General features: G+C 33.9%; 1 protein-coding gene across 1 annotated transcript in view; it reads right to left on the reverse strand.

Annotated features, from left to right (window-relative positions):
* The window catches only part of LMTK2 (lemur tyrosine kinase 2), a 108,018-nt gene that overhangs the window by 40,392 nt on the left and 42,158 nt on the right, over window positions 1-25,468 (reverse strand). The window contains exons 3-6 of the mRNA XM_027874810.1: window positions 19,230-19,374; window positions 15,235-15,308; window positions 10,969-11,087; window positions 10,053-10,140 (exon numbers count right to left, since the gene is read on the reverse strand). Of these exons, the coding sequence (XP_027730611.1) occupies window positions 10,053-10,140; window positions 10,969-11,087; window positions 15,235-15,308; window positions 19,230-19,374 (426 nt within the window). The remainder of the gene's footprint in view (window positions 1-10,052; window positions 10,141-10,968; window positions 11,088-15,234; window positions 15,309-19,229; window positions 19,375-25,468) is intronic.

The following is a 25,468-nucleotide window of genomic DNA, read 5'->3' on the forward strand; positions in this document are numbered from 1 at the left end:
TATGAGGGGAAGTGGTGATCAGGGAGGTTCAAAATATAATAACTAAAGAAAAAAGGAATTGATTATAACAACAGAGAACATTTCTACTGTTATATCTTCAGTTTTTTGATAATGACTTTAAATCCACATTTAGACTTATACTGAACTTTGATTAGATTCTAAATTTAAGCTTTTTATAATTATATTAAATAAGATCTATAACTAGATCTAAAAAACGGGCATATTAAAAATGAAGATAACTATATTCTCAGCTTCTCATTGGGAAAGAAAACTGAAAATACCTTTGAATTTTAAATTAAAAAAGAGAAGTGTAAAATCAAGGAAAAAAGGTAATGCTAACTAAAAGGCAAGTTTTTCTTTTAAAATTTTAGTTAAGCTCTGAAGAACTCTAATATATTACAGCTCTTAGCAAAGACTGCTGGATTATCATACTGTTCACTGAAAATAATTTTTAAGCCAAACACTATTTTTGTTCACAAGGAAAGCAAGTCTTAAATGTCCCACTCCCTCAGGAATTAAGTATATATTTTACATTGAATTTATTTATTTTATGTGTCTTTTAAAATTCTCTTTTGTCACTTTTATGACTTTTTCTCTATCTTAAATGAGGAATAACCTCAAAAAATAAAAAACCCGCCATCATACACATTGCTCTACGAAAAGTAGAAGTCAATAAATGTTGATTAATGCAAATTAAATTAATTCAAACAATTCAAGCAAATGATCACAGAGTTATAAGTTAAGGAGGACACTTAAAGGCAATCTATTTGGAAACTAAACAAGAAAAAAGATGTATATCTACCTTTCCAATGGAATATTAAAATCCAGTCTATTACGCAGACTCCTTAACTATAAGGCCATCTTATCAGATCTATCAAAGAAAGAGGCCAAACACAAACCTATGGGCATGATGATTTATGCTCTATAATATTCGGCTATTTATCAAAATAAACAACAACTTTTGCCAAACAGTTAACATTTTTCACAAGTGCCTTCTACTACAAAGGTAGAAGGAGAAATGGCAAGGTGGCAGCAGTCATTTAAAAATGTTTCTAGAGGATATTCATGACCAGATATTGTTTTTTCTGAAATGTCTTTCTTCCTTCCTATGTCACTAAAACCCAAAAGACTAAGGTAAAGGTTTGTTAAACTTATATAACTATGTTAAGATGGTAATAGCAATCCTTCACATGGAGAAAAATGACTAATAAGCCATGGACAGGCTTCTCTTTTAATACTTATATAATTTTTCCCAATGATATTCTCCCAAGTTAAGACATTCCACATTAGAGCAGGATATAGGGATGATTCTATATGCCAGTTATTAGAACACTGCCAGTACTTGGTTTGATTGCTCATAATTATTTTGTAATCAATGGGGTCCAGAAGGAAACGATTCTATGTTTAAAAGCATTCACATGGTACATTCAGCATTAAGTCTTTGGTTTCAATAGATTTCACATTACAGCAACTGGTTCATATTGGTTTGTTCAATTACAGAATTGCCAGTCCTTATTCAGATTTTTAGCTCCTGGAAAATACTGAGGTCATCCAGTTATAAATTTTCATTATCATTTAAATGAAACAATGTTAACTCCCCCCATATAATACCTATGGGCCAGGATTGTATTGTATTGTTTTATATTGTTTCATTAAAAAGAGGGGTGGAGTGGGGTTGGAAAGGCTTTAGAATGGCACTTTCTACTTTGAAAAAATTAATTACAATGGGCATTTAATAGTTTATATTGTAGATGAAAATCAAACACCCTAGAGAAATCTGAATTTTTAAAATTTCCACAAACCTGTCATCTTCCACATCTAACTGTAGAGGGCAGCAAGTAACTACAACATGTTACTTTAGGTCTCTGAGCTAACGTCTATGACTCATTTGAAATATGCTGAAAAAGGATTATACAAATACCTTTTAAAAATTCTAGAGAAATGAACAGAAATTGTTCTGAGAGACTTAATTTTTATAGTGGGCTATACTGAACTAAGTATTTCCAATCTAAAAACTGAATGGGAAAAAGAATAGGTGAAAATGAAGGTTTCACAATTATTAAACAAATGAATATGCCATTTCTTCACCTAGTTTGTTTTAATTATAATTCTAAATAAACAGTACAGGTAAAGTAACATTCACAAAGTAATTCAGAATGTACATATCCCCACCTAATGTACTCTATTTCTATACCTTCTCAAATAAAATCAAGTGGTTTTTAAAAAATATTACATATGGCAAAATGTATCTCTACTTTAGAATGCTAGACTAAATAGCAATCTTACATAGGGAAAATGGGTGTAGAGATATGAAATTTTTTGTTGAGAAAAATTAGGTTTTGTTTTATTTTTTACAGTGAACTTACGGTTGCAGAAGAGTCAGAGGATGCAGGAATGAGTTAATTCATCAAAAAAAGGCTAGTTTAAGAATGTTTACTGCAAAAGGAAATTAATGATAAAAAAGTAAAAAACAAACAGGAATACAAGTGATGAGAACAGGATCCAAGATGTTCTTACAGAAAGATGTAACTCAGCTCAAAGAACTTAAAAAAGAAAGGGCTAAATGTCCATAAAGCAGAATAAACAACTATTCAAAGATTTTTGTTGGGACAGAATTTACCAGACCCTAGCTACATTAGCCAGGAGAACTTATTGAACCTCCACATCATTTTCCATAAATCCCCTCACACAGTTGCCAGTGGGTACAGATTCTCATCACCTCAACTATCTCTCATGCCAGATGTTTTCTTAAAAGAAGTCTGACACTCAATGAACTCCAATGTCTCCCCGTTACGTTCAGGCATTTAAAGCCCTTCCCACCTCTCCAGTTTTCTTACACCTTAATCTCCACCATGTACTCTACAATCTAGCTACACTGGCCTTCTTCCTGCTCTCTGCATTTGACACTGTCTCAGTTGTGTGCCTTTTCACTGGCTGTCCCTTATGCCTAGAATGTTCTCCCTCCTCACTTTTACCTTCTGGTTTCTCTGGCTTCCTTCAAGACTCAGCTCAATCCTACTTTCCGCAAAAGATCTTTCCTATCTACGCCCAACTATCTACTCTGATTATATCTTGTTTGATCATCGCTGTTTACACATTGTCTCCCCATTAGAAGGTGAGCTGCTTGAGGGAAAGACCATATCCTCCAGTACTTCCTAGTTCTGACATCTGCTACTGTGTGTCCTCAGGGGAGTCACTTACTCTCTCTAGGCTTCAATTTCCTAATCTTAAAATGGAGGTTTGAACTAGACGAACTCTAAAGTCCCTACCAGTTCTAAATCTTATAATCCTACAAAGAAAATTTAATTTAAAAAAAAAAGAGAGAGCAAGATACAACAGCCTAAGCTGGGAGCTGGAAGGAAGATGAACCAGCAAGAGGAATGAACTTGAGAGTCTCGAACTGGCGAAGAGGGTCATTTACAGGCCTTCACAACCTAGTTCCAGTCTACATTCCTAGCCTTTACTCATCACTCCAGCCAAATTGGATTTCTGCTGTTCCTCTTATGTGACGTTACACATCCTGTTAGTATCCTGTATATATGACTATCCCATTTACCTAGAATGCAACCTCTCCTCACTTCCCCCTCTTAGAAACCCTATTTTTCTTCCACACTTAGCACCTTCAGCTAACTCCTGCACCTCGCTCATCCCTTTGCCGAGTGCTCCTTCGCTGCTGCCGCAGCCCTAGCATGGCTCTCTGCTTGCTGGCCACCCTCCTGAGCAAGATTCCAGAGCAAGGACTGTCAGTGGTCTGCTCCCTCACTGTCTTATGGCCAGAACCCCTCTTCCCCAGCCTGACCAGGGTGTCTGGGCAGAAGGCACCTGAACCTTTCCCGCCGAGTGAGCCCAATCCTTTGCCTCTGCAACCTGCAGATCCAGAATTTAATCATGGTACAATTGAATTGGCCAAACGACTTGTAGAAATTGGACATAAGCTGCATTTTGAATACCGTTTGAAAACTGTTGTCCACGCCTTCCAACACAACCTTAAGTTAACTGACAGATGGCTTTAATAGTGAAGATCCAACCCCAGTATGTTGGATGTTGTAAAAGGTTTTGAGGGCAAAATGTGGAAGAAACTGGCTTTTCAGTGAATGCTATAAGATTTGCCAGAAGCCATTCTTTTCAACCATGGAAAATCAAGAAGACACTTGGAACCTGGAGTGTTTGCATTTCAGCATTTTCAACACGGTTCAGTGGAAAACTAATGCTCATATGAAATATTACATGTCACTTATAGATGCAGATAAAATGTTTACCTTAAACAATGTCTCAGCACTAAAACAGGATTTCTAGTTAAATCTGCATTATGACCCCTGAATGTTTCAATTTGCATACACTACCATGTAATTTCCAATTACATGTGTACATAAAGAATTTGGCTCTTACCAACAAGAGACATATCAGGCCTTATCTGGTTTATCCCTGAAACAATGATCATACAGAGTACATAGTGAATTGTACTGATTTGGCTTCTTTTAGATGTAATTAGTAGATGGATTTGAAAGAAAATGGTGGGGTCTTTTTGTTTTTTTAACTATGATTTGTAATGTGCCTTCCACTTATTTATTTAATTTATGGTTAAAAATTCATAGCCCATTTATGTATTTAAAAGGTTATGCTATGTGAGGACTATGTATGACAGTGTTTGGCATGCTATTACAATAAAGTTAAATCAAAACCTGGGGGAAAAAAATATAGTCGCTAAATGGAGAGATTGTGTTAGGGTGGCCTGAAGGGTAAGATTTGGGACATCTTATTTTTATCAAGGAAACTAACTGCACTTAAATTAAATGATCTCCCAAAAAATGAAAGCCTTATCAAAAGTTATTAAATTTACTTTGAATGGATCACTTCACACCATGCTACTAAAGGCATATGAATTCCTTCTAATACAGTACTCATGTGACTTTTGTTTAGTAATTATCTCAAATATGACTCCAGAGTATCACACAATTCAGAGTATCACTTCCTTAAAGCAGTAGGAAGAATCCTGAACAAATTATGTTCATGAAATCACTTTTCTTTGGAATGCATTATCTTCATGACTGATACTAAAACATTTCAAACTCCATCATGAAATTTAAATGAAAATATCAATCAACAAGCATTTAATTGTCTACTAAATACTTCGAAGGCATGTTGCTGAGGCAATGAGATCTAACAACAAAAGTTAAAATGTTTGTCCTAGAGACGCTTACTAATCTAGCACACGTACATATAATACATTGGGAGGAAGGCTACTAGCAGCTGAAGGGGTCAGGACAGTTTTCATATCGAAGGTTCTGCTTGAGTTAAGACTTAAAGAAGCTAAAAATTCAAAGATGCAGAGGTGCGGAAAGACTGTATGGGGGATAGCCAGTGAAAAGGAAAGGAGATGGGAGAAAGAATGGCTTATGTAAGGAATGGTGAGATAGCCAGATTGGCTGGACTGTAGTATCCATAAAGAAGAATAAAGTAAGGAAAGTCAGATAGATGGGGTTATACTGTAAAAAGGCATTGAAGGTCAAACAAGAGCTTATATTTAATCCCAGAGATGATACAGAACCAGTTGCTCCTAGTTGCCATGAAGCTTATGTCCTTCTCTAAACAACAGCATTCAGAACTAAACACAATATACTAAAAATGTGTGACCAGAGCAGAATAAAGTGGGACTACCTTCTACTTAGGCTTGAATGCTATGTCTTTCTTAATGTAAACTATGATAGCATAAGCATTTTGGCTGCCACTATTGACTTATACTGAACTTGCAGACTACTAAAAATCTTTTTTCAGTTAACTTTTTATCTAGCCATGCCTCTTCCATCTTGTGTTTCTGAAGCTGATTCTTTCTGAAACCATATCTAAGACTTTACAATTATCCTTATTCAATTTCAATATTTAATCAAGAAAAAAGAGACAACTTTTTCACACATAAAGGACTATAAACAAAAATGTTCTCCATTTTAAATTGCAATTAAAAAAAAATCCCTATGCTGAAAAATAAGCTACTTGCTTTGGATTAAGATTAAGAATATATTATTTACTTGATTATTTAAAAATTTCAACTCTAGTACTATATTCAGGAAACCTAATTATTGGAATCTATGTGAAAACAGAGCTACTAGGTGATGAAAATTACTAGTACTGAGGTAGATATGTAGTGCAAGTGGACAGAGTGGTGAACCTGTCAAGAAGACTTGAGTTCAAATTTTCCCTCAGACAATTACTAGCTGTGTGACCTATGCAAGTCACTCAACCCCTGTCTGTCTCAGTTTCCTCATTCGTAAAATGGTGATAATAATAGGACCTACCTCCCAGGGTTGTTGTGAAGCTAAAAGGGAACAAAGTGCTTTGCAAATTTTAAAGCACAATAAATACACTAGTTGTTGTTATTATTTTATTTACCTAAAATATTGGTCCCATTTCTTTTGAGAAATAAGTTTCTATTGATATTTTCTTTTTTACATCATAATTATCCCAAGTATCTCTCTACCTCCCCTTCCCTGAGAGCCATCCTATACGACACATGATTTTTTTTAGAGAGGAGAAAAAAACTCAGCACAACTTTGAAAATGCCAAAACATATGCAACGTGTGACACCTGTGGACTTTGCACCTCTGCCTAAGGGTTCGATTGGGGCTGTCTTCTCATATCTCTTAACTCAAGTCTCACTGGATAATTTTGTTACATTCACTTTTGATTTTCTGGTGTGTAGTTGTTTGTTCTACTTACACTGTTATTTTTACTGAATAAATTGCTTTTTTTTGGCTCTGCCTACTTCACTCTTCATCAAGTCATGTAGAATTTCCATGCTTCTCTGTATTCATCACACGCATAATTTCTTATAGCACCATAATATTCCATTATATTCATGTGCTACAAATTGTTTATCCACTCCCCAGTGATGGGCACCTGCTTTGATTACAATTCTTAGCTATCAGAAAAAGTGCTACCATAAATACTTTGGAGTATATGGGGACTTCCTCCTTATTGATGGCTTCCTTGGGATATAAGCCCAGTAATGCAATCTCTGGTCCAAAGGGCATGGACATTTTAGTCACCTTATAAATTGCTTTCCAAAATGGTTGTACTATTTCAAAGCTCCTCCGACAATGTCTAAGTGTCTTATCCTTTCACAACCCCTCCAACACTGACTGGTGCCATTTTTTGTCATTTTTGTCCTTTTGCAGGGCATGAGGGGAAACCTCAGGGTTGTTTGATTTGCCTCTTATTATCAGTGATTTGGATCATTCTTTTATGCAGTTATGAATACTTTGCAGTTCTTTTGAGAACTATTTGTTCATAACTTTTGACCACTGGGGAATGGCTAATAGTCTTATATATAATTACCAATTGTTCATATATCTTAGATACCAAACCCTTATCAGAGAAATCTGATACAAAGATTTTTTTCCCCCTACTTTAACAGGCTCCACTCTTAAGTTCATCTGATATTCAAATTCCAATAGGCCTTTAACCCCTTGACAACTAGGGAAGCACAGGAATCAAATTCATAAATCAATTATCATCAACAAATTTGAGGAGCAAGGAAGAAATTACCTCTCAGATCTATGGAGAGATCTAATAGCTTATGACTAAACAAGCAACTGAGAGGATTAAAAAAGATAAAGTGAGCTCTTTTGATTATATAAAATTTAAAATGTCTTGCACAAATCTAATGTAGTTAAAACTGGAAGGAAAACAAGTAACTGGGAAAAATTTTTGTAGAAAGTTTCTAGGATAAAAAATCCAAGATACATAGGGAACTGGCTCCAATGTATAAGACTGAGACCCATTCCTGATAGACAAATGGTCAAAGGATATGAACAGACAATTTTCAAAGGAAGAAATCCCAAACTATCAACAACAATATGAAAAAATGCTTCAAATCACTAATAATTAGAGAAATGCAAATTAAAGGAATTCCGAAGCTCTACCTAACACTCAGATCAGCAAAGATGACAAATGAGAAAATAAAAACTGGAGAGGCCATGGGAAAAGAACCACATTAATGCATGGTCAGTGGAGCTGTGAATTTTTCTAGTCATTTTGGAAAGTAATTTAGAACCATGCCCCAAAAGTTATTAAACTGTGCATACCCTTTGTACAACAGTCTCCTTCCCTATGAGGAGCCGGATGTGTGTGTGTGTGTGTGTGTGTGTGTGTGTGTGTGTGTGTGTGTGTGGCAATTGGGGTTAAGTGACTTGCCCAGAGTCACACAGCTGGTGAGTGTTATGTGTCTGAGGCTGGATTTGAACTCAGGTCCTCCTGACTCCAGGGCCAGTGCTCTATCCACTGTGCCACCTAACTTCCCCTGTGTATACCCTTTGACCCAGCAATACCACTACCAGGACGATGCCTCCAAGAGGTCAAATAAAGATGAAAAGCACCTATATGGACAAAAATATTTTTAGCAGCTCTTTTTGTAGTAGCCAAAAATTAGAAATTAAGGAAGACTCCATCTAATGGAGAAAGGACAAACAAATTATTGTATATGAATGTAATGGAATATTATTGTACCATAAGAAATGATAGAACAGACAGTTCTGAGGAAATGGGGAAGAACTCTATGAATTGATGTAAAGTGAGCAGTGAGCAGAGGCAGAACAATTTACACGACGATAATCAACATTGTAAAGAAAGACAACTTTGAGAAACTTCAGCACTCTGATCAATAAAACGATAAAAAAACTATGAAGTCAGAGAACCAAAGATGAAGTAGGCCACCCACCTCCTGCCAGAGGTGATGGACTCAAAACACATAATGAGACATACATTTCTGGACATGGTTAATGTGGGAATTGGCTTCACTGAATTATGCATATGTGTTACGAAGGTTTTCTTTTTCTTTTCTTGTTTAACAGGGCTGGAGAGTGGGGAGGGGAGCAGGAGGAGGAAAAAATGATAAAAGCTTATAAAAATAAATTTTTTAAAAATATGAGCATGTTTTGTAGGCAAAGGTCATGGTAACAAACAGGAACACAGTTCTCATTACTTCATTTTTTTTTGTATCTATAAAACCAAGAATTATGAATGAATTAACCCTATGTGACATTTAAGAGGAAGAGCAGAATTGTTGTTTAAAAAGTTAGCGCAAGTTGCCTGGCATTCTACTGGAATGTTAAATCATGTGTCAAGGATGCATTTGGATGAGGACCAGAATCTGATGGATGTAAGAAATTTTTTTCCACTTTTTTTTTTGTTATTGTTTTTGGACACAAGATTTTAATATGGGGATAGACTCAGGATTGCAAATCATATGTGTATGTGAATTCAATGGGGAGCATGTCAAACAAAAATAATTATGAAGATGGGCACTGTACAAGAACTGACTGTTTGCAGGAATGGTTAATGTTAAGGATTATGTATATAAGTAGTAGTCACTGACAGGTTGAAAATCAATCTTTTGTAAAGGAATTGGATTTAAACGTCACAATTACTGAATCTGACTGAAAACTGAGACAAAGAGAACGAAAAGGAAAAAAGAGAGGTTAACTGAACAAATGTATTAGGTAGGAAGGAAGAAGTTTTAGATCCTTTCAGCTTTAGTGAGCTGCCTAATAGTATATTAATTACTCAGCCAAAAAAAAAAAAAAGTTTACAAGACAGGAAGTGGACGAGTCATAGGTAAAATAAAGGAAAGGAATACCTACAATTGTTTATGGAATGTTAGACTTAATAGATACTTAATAGTACCACATTGCCATAGTTACCCATAAAGTTGAATTGAGCTTTTGAGCTTGGGCTCATCCATTTCTTTGGTAGCCTTACACAATGAGTGGAAGATCAAGTTGTTTATTATATCATGAAGAACCCAAGTTATTCTTTGACCTCAAGGCCTAGAGTCCAGGAAGTACAAGAGCTAACAAGATATTCCTCCTCCAGTGGGAACACGTAAATAAAACACTTCCCAGAAAAGTTTAGTTACGACTTTTTAATAAATTACCAGAAAAGCACCTGAAATTGAGGCAAGACGTTATGGTGAAACTGGTATTTGGCCCCCATGTCATATGTCTTTCAAATAAAGTCTTCTAAAAATCTGAACTTAAATTCTCTCTCCTGAAACTTACCATGTCACACAACTCAAACACCAGAAGATATGGGATGGCTTCCAAACATCGTCCAACACACTGAAGAATATTTGGATGTTGAAGAATACTATATTTTAAAAAACAAAAAACCTCAAGTCAATGTGCTTCATTAAGCATGCCAATAAAACTCCCACAAGGTTTTTATCACAATTTTTTTTGCACTGAATCAAATGTAAATCAATCATAACATACCAATATGTTAAGGACCTGTGATTTTAGATATGAGGGAACTCCCACTACCTATATAGACTGCAACCTCTTTCTAAGTCAGTTTTACTGAGTTGCCTGGCCTCACAGAGGCTGTGACTTGCCTGTGGTCACAGGGCTAGCAGGTGTGAGAGGCAGGAAATCAATTGTCTCCACTCAAATTCCTGCCCTTAAGTCCAGCATTATACCCCCCATCCCAGAGCATTCTAAATCAACTTTAAACATCAAGAGCAAACTAAAAATGACAAGATAAGCATGTTACTTTTGATCAGGAGAAACTGATTTATAATTTACACATAACTTCTTAATAAGTAAAGTAGTTCTCACTGTAGAGAGAACATTTCTATATTTCATCAAATGTTTTTTATTAAGGATAGTAATTCAAATTTACATAGAAAGGTTCAATTTTGAGCCAACATTTATTATAGTGCCAGTATACATTAGCAAATTTAATTATAGAATTATAATTCAACATTTAATATAGCTAGGTTATTTTTAGGGCAAATTAATATATCCTTTCAATGTTTTGCCATAGAGTATGAAAATTTCTTTAAATATTTCCCACAAAAGACACCACACTAATATAAAAAAAAGACATAGTAAGAAAAGTGTCTTCAATATTAAAAAAACAAAAAACTTCACTCAACAGAATATACTCACATCATTACACAACTTAAAGTTTACTTACTAGTATGGCTCTCCATTTTTCAAAAATTTATCTTGCTCCTTTGCATTCGCACTGGCTTTTAACTCCTTCACTACTACTCTTGCTACACTACTGCCTGTGTAAATCTCCCCAAGCAGAACCTGGAAACAAAGAATAGTTCCTTACATAAATCCCACCAAACTAGAACAGGAAGTCTCATTTCCTGACTAAAATCAACTGAAATATGGGGAAAAAATAAGATGTGAAGACAATAGTCCTTTTCTAAACCACCACTGAAAAGTTGTAGATAATTCTTTCAGAAAGAAGCAAATTATTCGAACATGTATACAGATAAATACCTTTTCTATTAAGCAAAACATATTATCAATTAACAGGTCAGTTTAAACGGCTATTTTAAAATTTTATTGGTCAGAAACATTTTACCTTGACAGGCTTATGTTAGTTTTCTTAGTTACATTTAAATAATGCAAAGGATCTGATTTTTAATTTGTCTGGGTACCCTATGTCCTATATGTTTTATAAATTACTATTACTGTGACTATGACCAAAAGACAGTATCCATTGTCCAGCCCAGTGTTGATGTGTCTCTCCAAATTTTGCTAGACTGATCATAACAGTCACTAGAATGTGCTCCAAAACTTTCTAATTGGGTAGGATCTGCTAGATCTTGTTCTCTAATGACACAGGCCTTAACAACCTCAGGCTTAAATCTAAGTAGTCATAAGATAACAGACTAGGGTTTTAGAAGTGGCAAGTAGTTATAAAGGGATAAAAGTACTCATTTCTTGGATGCAAGTAAGTAGCAAACCTTTAGATACATTCTAACTTTAAAATAATCATCACATTCCAGAAATAGTATGCCTTTATTTTGTACCTAAAACTATACACTGAGTATCTTCATTAGAGTAACAAAACACAAACTAAAAATCCTTAATAAAAATAAAGAAGCATAAAAAAACTAGTTTAACTGAATTTTATAAAACATTAAAGAAATACAGGATTAACAGAAGTGATTCAAGAAAAGCAGATCTGGGTAAAAAAAACTACAAGATCAAGTATGAAAAATGGCAAAAGTAATTTAGAGGATAGTAATTAAGGTAAAAATGACAACATAAATTAAAGTCAATAGCTAATGTGGCTTTAGATCAAAATGATCAAAGATGAAAAACCCTTTCTTTGTAAATATTTTAAAATTATTTCACTTGCTGGTTGAATAAACTAGTAATCTGTCGTAGAAAGGGTTGTAAATAAGCAAACAATATTTGCAAGGTAAATAAAAGGGTAGGTAAAATGTACACTACATAACTTTGCTAATGAACCGAGTTACAATTTTTTAAAGTAATAAGAATGACAATATGTGGGGAAAAAAAATACTGCCACCAATGCGGTAAATAAAGTACGTCAATAAAGAAAAGGAAGCTGATCTTTGTGATTTTAAGCCATGATGAGTATATTAGGGCAGAAAAGGCTCTTTTACTGTTGCTGTTTAATCTATTTTAGGGGAAAACGGAATGTTAAGGAAGGGGTAAGACAATTGAAATCCATGAGGCAAGATGTAGTCTTCAAGAATAATGGAGACAAACCAAATTTCCCTTTATGAATGGCTCTTGTACAGGTTAACCAGAGGAAGTCTAAAGACATATTAATCTAGAATTCAGCAAGGCATTCAGCCAAGTCTCTCATGAGATCCTTCTGAGTAAGACAGAAATATAACACAATATAATAATGGACTCTATCATAATAAAATGTTCAGAATGCCAAAATGAGACCTAAAGAGTAGAAAGATTATGACAGCTTAGAGGGAGGTGTCCAGTAGAATGTCACAAGAATTTGTTCTTCACCCTATTCTGTTCAACATTTAACAATACCTTATATAAATGGCAGGCAAATCAAATTTGTCAAAGACCTAGCTAAAAGAAACACTGAACATTCTGAATGACAAAATTGAGATATGAAAAGATTTTAAGACTCAACTATAAGATGAAATTCAAAAAGGATAAATAAAAGTTCTATGCTTAATTTTTTTTTTAAATTGAAATACAAATGGGAGAAGCCTAGATAGATAACAGTTCATGTAAAAAAGACCAAAACATTTTAGGGGACTGAAAGTTTGATATGAGTTAATAATGTGATGTGACCAATAAAAAAGTTAAGTCATTTTTAGACTGCATTAATAGAAGCTTAGAGTCCAAAATTGGGCAGTTTATAGTTCTACTATATTCTGTAATATCACATCTGGATTACTTTTTGGGCACCATATTCAGGAAGGACATTGACAAGATGGAGCACAAACATATGAAGACAATCAAAATATTGAGAGGACTAGAAAATAAGCTATTTGATGAATTATTGAAGAAAGTATAGGTTTTTACCATGGAGAAGATTTAGGGGAGATGTAAAGGTGTAATCAAATGTCATTTTAGATAGGGTGTCATGAAAAGGAGGGATTAAATTTATATTGCTTGATCCAGAAGGCAGAACCAGAAAATGACACTAACACGCAAAAAATAAAAGACTGACATGGAAGTGAGTTAGAAGAATCACATTATGTCAATATTTGGTTCTTTGCAATCTGGAAAAATTAACTTCTCAGGCAACACACAATTATAAGAAATTCCTATGGTGCTTGAAATGATTTTGTTGTAGTAAAATTTTATTATAATGAATATATTGTGAGAAGTCACATACCTGACCTGTATGACCGAGCAATGGCATTCACTATAGAGAAAATATTTCTACTTCAAAGGTCCATGATTTGAGCAGTGTGGACACACCCCTCACCAATACATATTACAAACCTTCTATACCTTAGGTGACAGTCTCTGTGAATTGCTGTGACAAAAAATTTATTACTCAATGGCTAATCTTCTCACAATAACATAGAAAAGAGTGAGAAACTGAAAGACCAGTAGTAAAAACAAATGCTTTCATGTACATATGTACATATCCTAATTACTTGATCTTTTAACTTTTACTTTATTTTGGTAGGTAGCTTGGGAATTGAAATTTGTTGAGATAACTGAGGGAAAGGTGAGAAGTAAAAGGATCTAAAAAATAACTCAGATGGTTAAGATCCAAAAAAATTCTAAAAATCTCAATCATAATTCAGCTTAACTTAGTACTCTCTCTCGCCATTCACTTTATAATGCAAAAACAAAAGTATAATATACAAAATGACTACAGCAATGTCGATGATAAAGTCACTAAAAGGAAACTGACCTCTGAGTAACTGAAAAATCTGTGAAGGTCCTGATAATGAAAAAAACCCATAAAACTCCCTATTCATGGAAGAAAGGTTAGGAAATACTAAGACAGATTAATGTATACAATGTCATATATGTGAACACTATTGGATATCTTTGCTGAAATGTTTTTCTTTGTCATGACAGAAGGATGAAGCTGAGACAGGAAGACTCCTCAAAAATGACCATAATGTAAAAACAGAAAGGCATCAAAAGCTTTGTTATACAGAATGGTTCTTTCTAATGGTATTCATTACAAAGAGAGAAGCAGTACAGAATACTGGAAAAATGTTGGAATGGGAATCAGGAGGCCAGGGTTAGGTATACTATTCTGACATGTTATATATATGTAATGATAGAGAAATCATTAACCCCTCGGAATCTCTTGCTTCTTCTAATACTTGTACTATGAACTTCACAGGACTACTGTGAGGAAAGTTCCTTCTAGGTCTCAAACATACTATACGATCAATATATGTCATATTGTTATGACAGGATGTTACTTGTATTTCTAAGGTTTTAAGAACTACTGATAGTTCTTTAAAAAAAAATTACAAAAAGCTAAAGAGTGCAAATTTGGAGGAACTTGGAAGAAAGAATTTCAGATAAAGACTTATTTTCTTTCTCCTCATCCCATAATCTCTAACATAAAACTCAAATGGTCAATTATGGTCATTTTGGTGTCCTAATCACAAGGTTGCTGAACCTAAAATCCTGCTTTCAGGCAGAAATGCATGGTAAATAAGACTGGGAACTAGTGAGGTGAAGGAGCAATGAGAAGTAAAAATTATCAGATAATGAAATATGTAGCACAAGAATGATTTCTCCAGCACTAAAAGTTCAACTAGAAAATTGATATATATACAAATACATAATTTGTAGAAATATTTTTTAAATGTGAGGAATTAAAGGATTCATATAAGATTTTCTGATATGTGATTTTCAATTACAACATCCAATAGGAATTCTACATGATGAAGGATGTAGATCAATCAGTCATAAGACCAAAATTTCACTACTAAAGCTTCAGAAATTAAATTTTTACCTTTCCAAACCAGCCATTTCCAATTTCTTGGATATAGTTTAGACTCTGGCGTGCAACTTGAGATTTCACTCCTTCTGTTACAGGGAAAAAAAAAAAACACAAAACCACACCCTGCTCCATCATATTAAATTTTTTTTAAAGGTCACCAGAATTTAAGTAACAAAGTCATCAGTCATATGATAAAATTTTTTCTGAACACAAATATCAATAAATATGAATGTTTCTATGTGCAAAAATGAGAAAAAACATTGTATATGAATCTACTTATGTACAACTTGTTTTGTTTTATTTACTAGCTTTCAGCACATTACTTCCAGAAACTGTCATGCTTATCTTTATTTCCCTCTAAACCTCCATTTGATCTCTTCTTTGAGTTGTTTTTTTTGTTTTTTGGCTAGGCAATGGGGTTAAGTGACTTGCCCAGGGTGACACAGCAAGTAAGTGTTATGTGTCTGATGCTAGATTTGAAATCAGGTCCTCCTGAATCCAGGGTTGGTGCTCTATCCACTGCGCCACCTAGCTGCCCCCTGTCTTCTCTGGGTTTTAAAAATTACTTATTTATGCTTTTCTTTTTTTTTCTCTGCATTATATTATATGTTAACTATCCCCTTTCTCCCTTCCAATTTGAAATTCGAAAGAAATTTCAAAAACCCTCTTCAGTAACAAATTAGCAGAACAAAACGGATTAATATATTGGCCATGTCTAAAAATGTATATTTCATTTTGCATCTCTAATTATTACCTCTCTGTGAAGAGATAGAAAGCATGCTTTGGCATTTGTCCTATGGAGTTGGGGTTAGTCATGACACTGACCAGAGTTTTAAGTATACATTCTATAACAAAAACTATGTATTATAGTTTCAAGTTTTTCCTAACATAACTAAGTACAAGCTTCCTAAGAGCAAGGGCTGTTTCCCTTTTGTCTTCACATCTTCAGTGCCTAGTAGTGTTTTACATTTATCAGATGGTTAAGAAATATTTGTTGCATTTATTAAAATACAAAAATTAGGTAAATGGGCAAATAACATTAGGATATTTCATTTTAAATATCAGAATCACCAAACTTCCCAAATAAGTAATTTGAACTACTGCAACCATGACACTATCAACTCAATCCTTAATTCTCTGCAATTTAGCTTCTGCCACCATAAACTACACTAAAACTATATTCTTGAAGGTGACACTGTCATTTTTTATCTTTGTATCCCTAATACCAAGCTTGGGGTCTTAAATACCATACGCCCCTCAAAAATGGGAGAGGTAAGTACAGTTCTATGCAAAGAACATAAAATAAACACCCAGTAAATTAACATATCCTACAATTTCAAACCCTCCATTTAAACCTTAGGCATTTGTATTAGTATTGTTTTGGAATAGACCTTCCTGAGCCTTCACTGTTATGAGAATCTCCCAAAGAGAAAACTCCCTCTACCAATAAAGATCTATATCTACTTTTCAATTTGTATTCTTACTGACCCGTCCAGGGCACTCACAGGTCAAGTAATTTGTCTAGAGTCACAAAGGCAATGTGTATCAGAGGTGAGACTTGAACTCAGTTGACTATCTATTCACTATACCACTATGCCTCTCTTGAACTTTAATAGAAAAAAACTAACACCTAAAAGAGATATAGCAAACACAACAGTTTGCTAAATAGTTTTTGACATATGTTGAAAAAATGTTTACGGTAATACTTAGCTAAATATATATATTTTATATATATAAGTGTTTGAGTGCAGATTTGAACTCAGGTCCTCCTGACTCCAGGGCCCATGCTCTATCCACTGCACCACCTAGCTAACACTAAATATAGATTTGATGTAGCTTTCCAATTCACGTATTAGCTCTTTTAACAGCAACTTAATTTAATAACTGAGTTATACTAAATATTTCTGGCTCCATTAATGCAAAGGGATTTGTACATCAAAATGCCATTCATTATACATTTAATACAAATGCCTGGGGCACCATTACACATTTGTGATAGTAAACTTACATAATCACAATAGATCTATTTATTTATTTTTTGTTTCTAACTATTTATTACATCAATTTACTCTAACCAATTACTGAAACCTAAGGAGTAGAAGGTGCAATTAATGATATGCTCTCTTATAGCTAATTTATAACATGTAGTAAATCTGTAGGATCCAACCAAATAGATCCCCAAATGTTGACTGTGAGATGTCAATCTTACTAACAGATCTACTCACTTCCTATGGTGCACTGAAGAGCAATACCAATTCAACAAATTCAATGAACATTTACTAATTAATTACCTACTATACAAGGCATCATGGTAAGTGCTGAAGATACAAAGACCAAAAAATAAAAAGAGCAAGAGAGTTTCTACCTTCCTGGTAACAGAGGCAGAAATTAATGTGATAATAAGTTAAGTATAAGATCTTAATTACTTTTTAACTATTATAAGTAAAAACAATGCTGGGATTTTCCAAGGCAAAAAGATATCTCTTTTTTTTTAAAAACACAGTAATACAATATCTGATCTATGTGATTCCCGAAGAAAGGGATACAGAGAATCTTATTGAAGGGATATGGTTTCTGGGGGCACGATAGAAGGTGACAGAAGGAAGAATTGATAAAGAATTATGGGGACTTTTTAGTAAAACCACTTAAAAGCTTAAAGAAAGAATGAAAGGATGCATTGATCCAGAGAGAACAGAACCCAAGACTGTAACAATGCACAACTCAGCTGTAAGAATTTCAGTAAGTGGCTGAGTGCCTACAATTACAAGAAAGATTGATCAAACATTTTCTATGGGTAGAACATAGAATGTACAAACACTGGCTGCATTGACAGGTCAGAAGACCAGGAGAAAAGTTCTGATCTAAAATTAAAGGAGTAGATCCAAAAAGAAAAAAAGAGATAACTTTTCAAAGACTTAGGCTTGGGAGCTAGAAATAATATAGGCTGCTAAGATTTGGAGGGTGAGTACTAAACTTCTCCCAAAGCTTTCCTTTACAGGGGTCTGGGATCTGAACTTTCTAAGTAACTCTCCAGTTGCTTTCCATAAGCAGCTCTGCTTGGCTTGGACTCAATGAAACATTACACCCCTGTACCCGGTACCCTTGGTACCCACCCCCACTCTGACTTTTCAACTTCCTTTTGTGTGCTGTCATCCTCCAACAGACTGGAAGCTCCTTGAGGGCAGGTACTGTCTTTCTTTTTTTGTATGTGTATCCCCAGTGCTGACAGTGCCTGGCATATATAGTAGGCATTTTATAAATGTTTACTAAATTGAATTTATTGAATTGAATAATGACTTTAAAAGTCTGGGGTTAGGTGATGGAATTGAGTTTATGAGCTAGAAAGGAAAATGTTTTATACTTTAATGTGTTCAAGTGGTTAATATGGAACTATATTTGTAATTTACTCTACTGTCTATGTTTTTATATCACAACACAGAAAAGAGTAGTCATATACTTTAACTATCCATGCTAACAGAAAAAGAGGGGCCCAGGTGAGTCAGCCACATTCATTCTTTCATTCTTAGCTCTGCTCCTGACTTCTCAACTTCAAAACCATGCTCCCACCAGATACTTCCATTCCCATACCCAATTTTTAGCTCCCTTTTGTGTGCTATCTTAGAATGTAAGCTTCTCAAGGGCAGGGGACATTTGTGCCTCCCCGCCCCCCAGTCCTTCATCCCCAACACTTAGCACACTGTCTGCCACATAGTAAAGTAAGTGCTCATTTACTTTTATGAACGGAACTCATATTCTCCTAAGAATAAAGTTCTCCCCTTTGATCCCTGAATAGTGGCAGCACAAAAGATTAACTCAAGGCAAAGAATAGTCTTTGGGAGGTAGAAAAGATAAAAAGAATAGAGATAACAAAATAAGTATCACCTCCAATTTTCATTGATTATTGGTAGGGCTTCCAGTAATGATAAAAGTTTTCTTATTCTTTAGATTTCATTCAGAATAATGAGTGAATCTTGACATTAGGACAGCAATTAAATCAATAATATTACCTGAAGAAGGATGAAACTGGGATGGAACCGGTAAAGAAATATTCGGAACTGAAAGTGTAAAAACTTCTGCAGGAGACTGAACAGAGGGTGTATCTTCTGCTGGTGGTGTAAAATCTATTTCATCATCAAAATTATCTTCAAACTCCTAAAAAAAATGTTGGGGTAGAAGAGAATAAACATATCAATTATGTTGATTTATTAATAAGAAATGTTTCAACTATTCACAGCTAAAAAATGGACAGAAAGGCAGTATGGCAAAGTGAACAGAGAGGTTCTATCTTGGAAGTCAAAAGAAGTCCTGGCTCTGACCCATGTTAGCTGTGTGACCAAGAGCAAGTCATTTTTCCTTTTATTACGTAAGACAACTCTAAAAGAGTGAGATATAAAGGAGTTGCTAATTTGTTCTAGTGGAGAGAATTTGCATCCTGGGAGTTCCCTGAACTAATGGATTCACTTAAGAAAAAAAGAAAACACTTATGACTAAATTACATTGTCAGAAAATTATAAATTTTACCATCACTTCAATTGCAGAGGACTCAGAGGACTTCTGATTTCTCTTCCTACTGTGAGGTTCTATGAAGCAATGCCAACCAAACAAATAGAAGACTATGCCTGGTCACTGAAAGGTGTATGGTCCCTCAGTTAATATGTCAGAAGCAGGACTTGAATACAGATTTTCTTAATTTAAAGGACTCTTTTACCACCATAACCACTATAGTATCCTGCCTTCATGCATACAAAAAAATTATGTCTAAAAGTTACTTAGATTTCCAAAATATTTATGACTTTAAAAATACCATGTCATTCAATTCATTTATATGAAGCTAGATATAAAATGAGAAATTATTTTCAATGAACATTTTCACAGATTCCAATAAAGCAAGTCAAATCAGATTCCTCATATTTTAATTATTTTAATTTTCTCTCCATTTCTAATTGTTGATTTTTGCAAAAAATAAATATAAAAGATATTTTGAAAAGTAGCTTTCATATAAAAAGAAATAAACTAGTTATAAAATCTTTGATCTCTGGAATATATCAAGACTCGAACCACAAGGACTAGTATAAAATGATTCTGTATAATTTGAATTTAATTAAAACTGTCAAAAGTTGGAATTATCTGAAGATAGCACCTTGGAAATTCAGGAAACAACGAAGAAGGGTGTGAAGTGATTGATTAGGCTAAACATAACAAAATTCCTATCTTCAATAAGCACTACAGCATCATAATTTGAGGACTAGCTTAATGCATCTAATAGCTTAAATAATGAACAGTCATGTATATTGTTTTCCCAGCCTCTTCGAGAATACTCTATTTTACTGACATAATCTACCATGTCATGTGACACCATCCAAATGGTCCTAGTTCCCCCATGTATCTGTCTTATAAAGTTACAGTGCTTAAGTGGACCAAAGAATTAATTAATGGAAAATTAAGTCTGTATGATAAGAAAAATCATAAAATATATTTCTTATATACTACATAGCTATATTTTCACATAAGCAAAAGCTTTAATGGATGCTATCACTATTTCCATCTACTAGGTAGACAGGGCAAATGAACAGGGCAACTTCAATATGTGTGTGAGAACATCTAAGTAAGAGAGATCTGCTCAATTTCCCCTCTGGAAGCTATAAAGTTTCTTTCATTAAAATGATTATGTTGTCTAGTTTACCACTTCTTTACACAATAAAGATGCTATAAAAAACAGAGTCAGTGGAAGTCACTGAACATAAAGCATGGTGGAAAAAAAAAATGTGTTTCACAGGTTTAGGGTGCTAATATGATGTAGATAACAGAAGAAACTCTAGAATAGAAGTCAGGAAATTAAGTTCTGGTCCCAGCTCTATGACTTAAGAGTTTTGTGACCTTCACCCCTCTTTCTTCACCCAAAAAAGGAGGAGACTGATTATGTGATTTCTTTTTTTTTTTCTTGGTGAGGCAATTGGGGTTAAGTGACTTGCCCAAGGTCACACAGCTAGTACGTGTCAAGTGTTTGGTCTAAGGAATTTGAACTGAGGTCCTCCTGACTTCAGGGCCGATGCTCTATCCACTGCGCCACCTAGCTGCCCCAGTGATTTCTTTTTTCAAAACAGATTTTTATATCACCTACATTTCTCTCTATATCCTTTCCTCCTCACTCTTCCCAGAGAGCCATCTGTTATAACAAAAAAATTTTTTCCAAAAAAAAAAAAAAAGAAAAAAAAAAAAGAAAAGAAAATATAGCAAAACCAACATATTGAAAAAAACCTGGCAGCATTAGATGCAATGTCCCATACCCCTAAACCCTTAGCTCTGCAAAGGTATCTTCTCATATTTCTTCTTCGGGGCCAAGCATACTTCTAATTTCGCAACATTTGGTTTTGATTGTTTTTGACTAGTTGATTTCTAATGTTCTTTCCAGGGCTAAAATAGCTAAAATTCCTATGTCCTATATTTGTCCTAAAAAGTTCAACAAACTATAGTTGGAACATCATTAGAATCAGAGAAATTTTAAAAAGATGGCCAGTTCATTTTTACAGATGAATAAACAGACTAAGAGAGACCGAGCAATTTGCCCAATATTATAAAATGTGTTAGAACTGGGACTGTTAACTGGGGTCTTCTGAATCCCTGACTGAATGCTATTTCCAGTACACAATAATGCCACACCTTAAATTAATGCAACTGACATAACCTCAGGAGCTGAAGACCAGCCAATAGTGATCTTAGACCTAAAAAAAAAACCCATGAAGTTACTTGTACTATCCATCTTTAGAGTAAGTTCTATATGACTAACTCTAAATTCCATAGGAAAAAGGCTATTCCTGTTAACCCCAAACACATTAAAAACTTATTGCACAGACCACTGCACTTCTACTTACAAGACTGCTTGCACACTAATCTCAATGAGATGTGAACTGTCAGGAAAAAAAGGATACCAAACAAAAACTGAAGAAAAGTTTTCTGTTCATGCTACAGTTAAGTCTAACTCTTCCTATCCCTTATCTCCCCTATTCTGTTATTAAGAAAAGACTAAACAGATAAGCAGAATACCCATTTCACTAGTGATTCAAAAGGGCTGGAACATAAGAAAGAAAAGATAATAATAAAACTAACATTTATATAGTATGTACTATGTGCCAGGCACTGTGTTAAGTGCTTTACAAATATTGTCTCATTTGATCTTCACAACACTGTGGGAGGTAGGTGTTGTTAGTACTCCTATTTTACAGATGAGGAAACTAAGGCCAAGAAAGATAAAATGAAGACTATATTGGAGCAGTGACCACAGTTAAAGGTCAGAATTTAGGTGTGGCTCCAAATGACCAGGCTTCTATTAACGGAATTATTCAGACGAGAACTTGGATAGCCAATAATAAGATACCGTGCTAAATTATGATGATGAAATGAATATGAAATTTTAAAATAGAAAATTAACAAACTCAAAGTAAGCACAAAAGAGAGAATGTTGAAAATTTCAGAATAGATAAATTAGAAATCAAATAAACAATAGAACTGAATTAACAAAGTTAAAATCTGAGTCTTTGAAAAAGACTAACAAATTTAATAAACTTTTAGCCACCCCAAGAGGAGGAAAAGCAAATTATCAAAATAAGAGTATAAGATAAAATCACAATAAATCCAGAAGAAATAAAAATTATCAGAATCTACTGTATGCATATTTACATTCCAATAAAACTGAAAATTCAAAAGGAGGCTAAAAAAAAGAAAACAAAAAATCCCACTTAAATTACAGAATAATAAATAGACATCTCAATCAAAAATTTTTTGGGGGGTGAGGTAACTGGGGTTAAGTGACTTGCCCAGGGTCACACTGCTAATAAATGTCAAAGTCTGAGGCTGGGTTTGAACTCAGGTCCTCCTGACTCCAAGGCCAGAGCTCTATTTACTGTGCCACCTAGCTGCCCCTTCAATCAAAATTCAGAAAGGGAAAGTGAACTAGCTGTAAAACCATTTACTAAAGGGGAAAAAGCTTGGTCAAGATGGATTTACATAAGAGTTCTCTCAAGCTTTTGAGAGAACAATTAATATCTATACACAAAAATTATTCTCAAAATTTGTGAAGGAAAACATTCAACCAAATTCCTTTTATGAGATATAGATAGTTCAAATATCTAAACTGGGGGGTACATAACATTATGGACCATATTATTAATAAATGCTAATTCAAATTTTTAAAATAAAATCTTGGCCAAAAAAGCCATAATAAATTATTTAAAAAATCATTCAATATAATCAAGTTGAATTCATACCAGGGATACAAGGGTGGTTCAATATAAGGCAAAGAGTTAACATAATTAATATTATTAAAAACAAAACATACCAAACCACATCACTAGATGGCAAAAAGGACTTTGACAACACTTATTTTTGCCAAAAATCCTACAAAGCATAGACGTAGAAGGATATACATTTTAATAGGATAAAGTGCATCTATCTAAAATCAAAAGCTAGCATTATGTGCAATATGAGAAAACCAAAAGTTTTTCCAGTACAACTTTCCCCTTTCCCCACTGTTACCTGACAAATCTCTAGAAAAGGTAGCAATGGCAATAAGACAAGAGAAAGAAATGAAAGACATAAAGACAGGTAAAATGGAGATGAAATTATATTTATCTACTGATAGCATGATGATTTATTTACACAATCTTAGGGGAATCAGGAAAGAAACTGAGACAATAGCTTTGTTAAAGTAGCAGTTTATATAATAAACCCACAAGAATCAACAGTACTTCTACATAGCAACAATAAAATCCAGAAAACAATAACAGAATGGGAAGTTCCATGCAAAATAACTACAAAATGCATAAGTTTTAAGGTAGTCAATCTATCAAAGCACATTCAATAGACCTATATAGTTACAATTACAAAATGCTCTTTACAGAAATAAACCATTCAAAAGGATGGTCTATGTCCATGAGTGGGTCATACCAATATAATAAAAATAACAATATTACTGAAATTAACTTACAGATTTAGTGCTCTACCAAGCTTCCAATAGGATAACTTGACAGAGCTAGATATAATAACAAAAATCATTGGAACAACAAAAGATCAAGCCTATCAAGGTAAACAATGAAAAAAAATTAGGAATGAAAAAGGAATACTCAAAACTATATTATGAAGGAGCCATCATCAGCACTATTTAGTATTATTTTAAAATAGCAAAGAAAATAAATGAACAGACTAGACAAAGAATCAGAAATAACTAAACCTAATAACCCAGTGTTTGATAAACCCAGAGAGATAAGAGCTCAAAGGAAAACTGGAAAGTGGTCTAGATCAATGTTATATACTATATATTACACAAAATCAAAATGGGTAGATGACCTAAATTATTAAAGATCTAGCCATGAAAAAATAAAAAATAAAAAAAAACAAACAGATGAGAACCAGGCCAGGTACTTTTCACAGCTAAGGCTAGGAAGTGAACTCTTAATAAACAAGCAATAGAGAAAATTATAAAAGGTAAAAAGGATAACACTGATTATATGGAATTTAAAAGTTTTTACATGAACAAAATAAATGCAACTAGAATAAGAAGGGAAGGAATCAACTAAGAAAAAAAATCTTTGTGTGTATTGTTTCTGATAAGAGTCTAATACACAAGAGATAAAGACAACTAAAAGAAATTTGTAAGACTAAAAGCCATTTCCATCAGAAGAAAAGGATATGAACAAACAGTTCTCAAAAGAAGAATTGTAAACTATTAACAACCCTATAAAAACACTACATATTGCAAATAAGAGAAATGAAAATCAAAACTCTGAGGTATCAATTCACACTCAGAAAACTGTCAAAAGATAAACAGAAGACAAGAATAGTCAATGTAGGAGGTATTATGGAAAGATGGGCATACTAATGTATTATTGGTAGAGTTGTGAATTAATCCAACCATTCTAGAAAACAATTTTGAATTATCCAAAGGAGGTAAACGACAAAGTCTTTATATACACCAAAATATTTATAATGGAATCTTTTGCATTCTAGCAAAGAATTGAAAACAAAATGGCTAAACAAGATTTGGCATATGAAAGTAATGGAATATTACTACAGTAGAAGATAGGATGAATAAAGATAAATAAGAATTATGAAATCAAATGATGCGAAGTACAGTAAATAGAACTAGGAATAAAATATACATAAGACAACAGTGTAAATGGAAAAAACAACAACAAAACAGTTGAAAATATTTTGAAATTATAACGGCCAAGTTTGGCCCTAAAGAAGAGCT

The sequence above is a fragment of the Vombatus ursinus genome, unplaced genomic scaffold (genome assembly GCF_900497805.2).
Source record: "Vombatus ursinus unplaced genomic scaffold, bare-nosed wombat genome assembly UNPS02014807.1, whole genome shotgun sequence".
In the NCBI taxonomy this organism is placed as follows: domain Eukaryota; kingdom Metazoa; phylum Chordata; class Mammalia; order Diprotodontia; family Vombatidae; genus Vombatus; species Vombatus ursinus.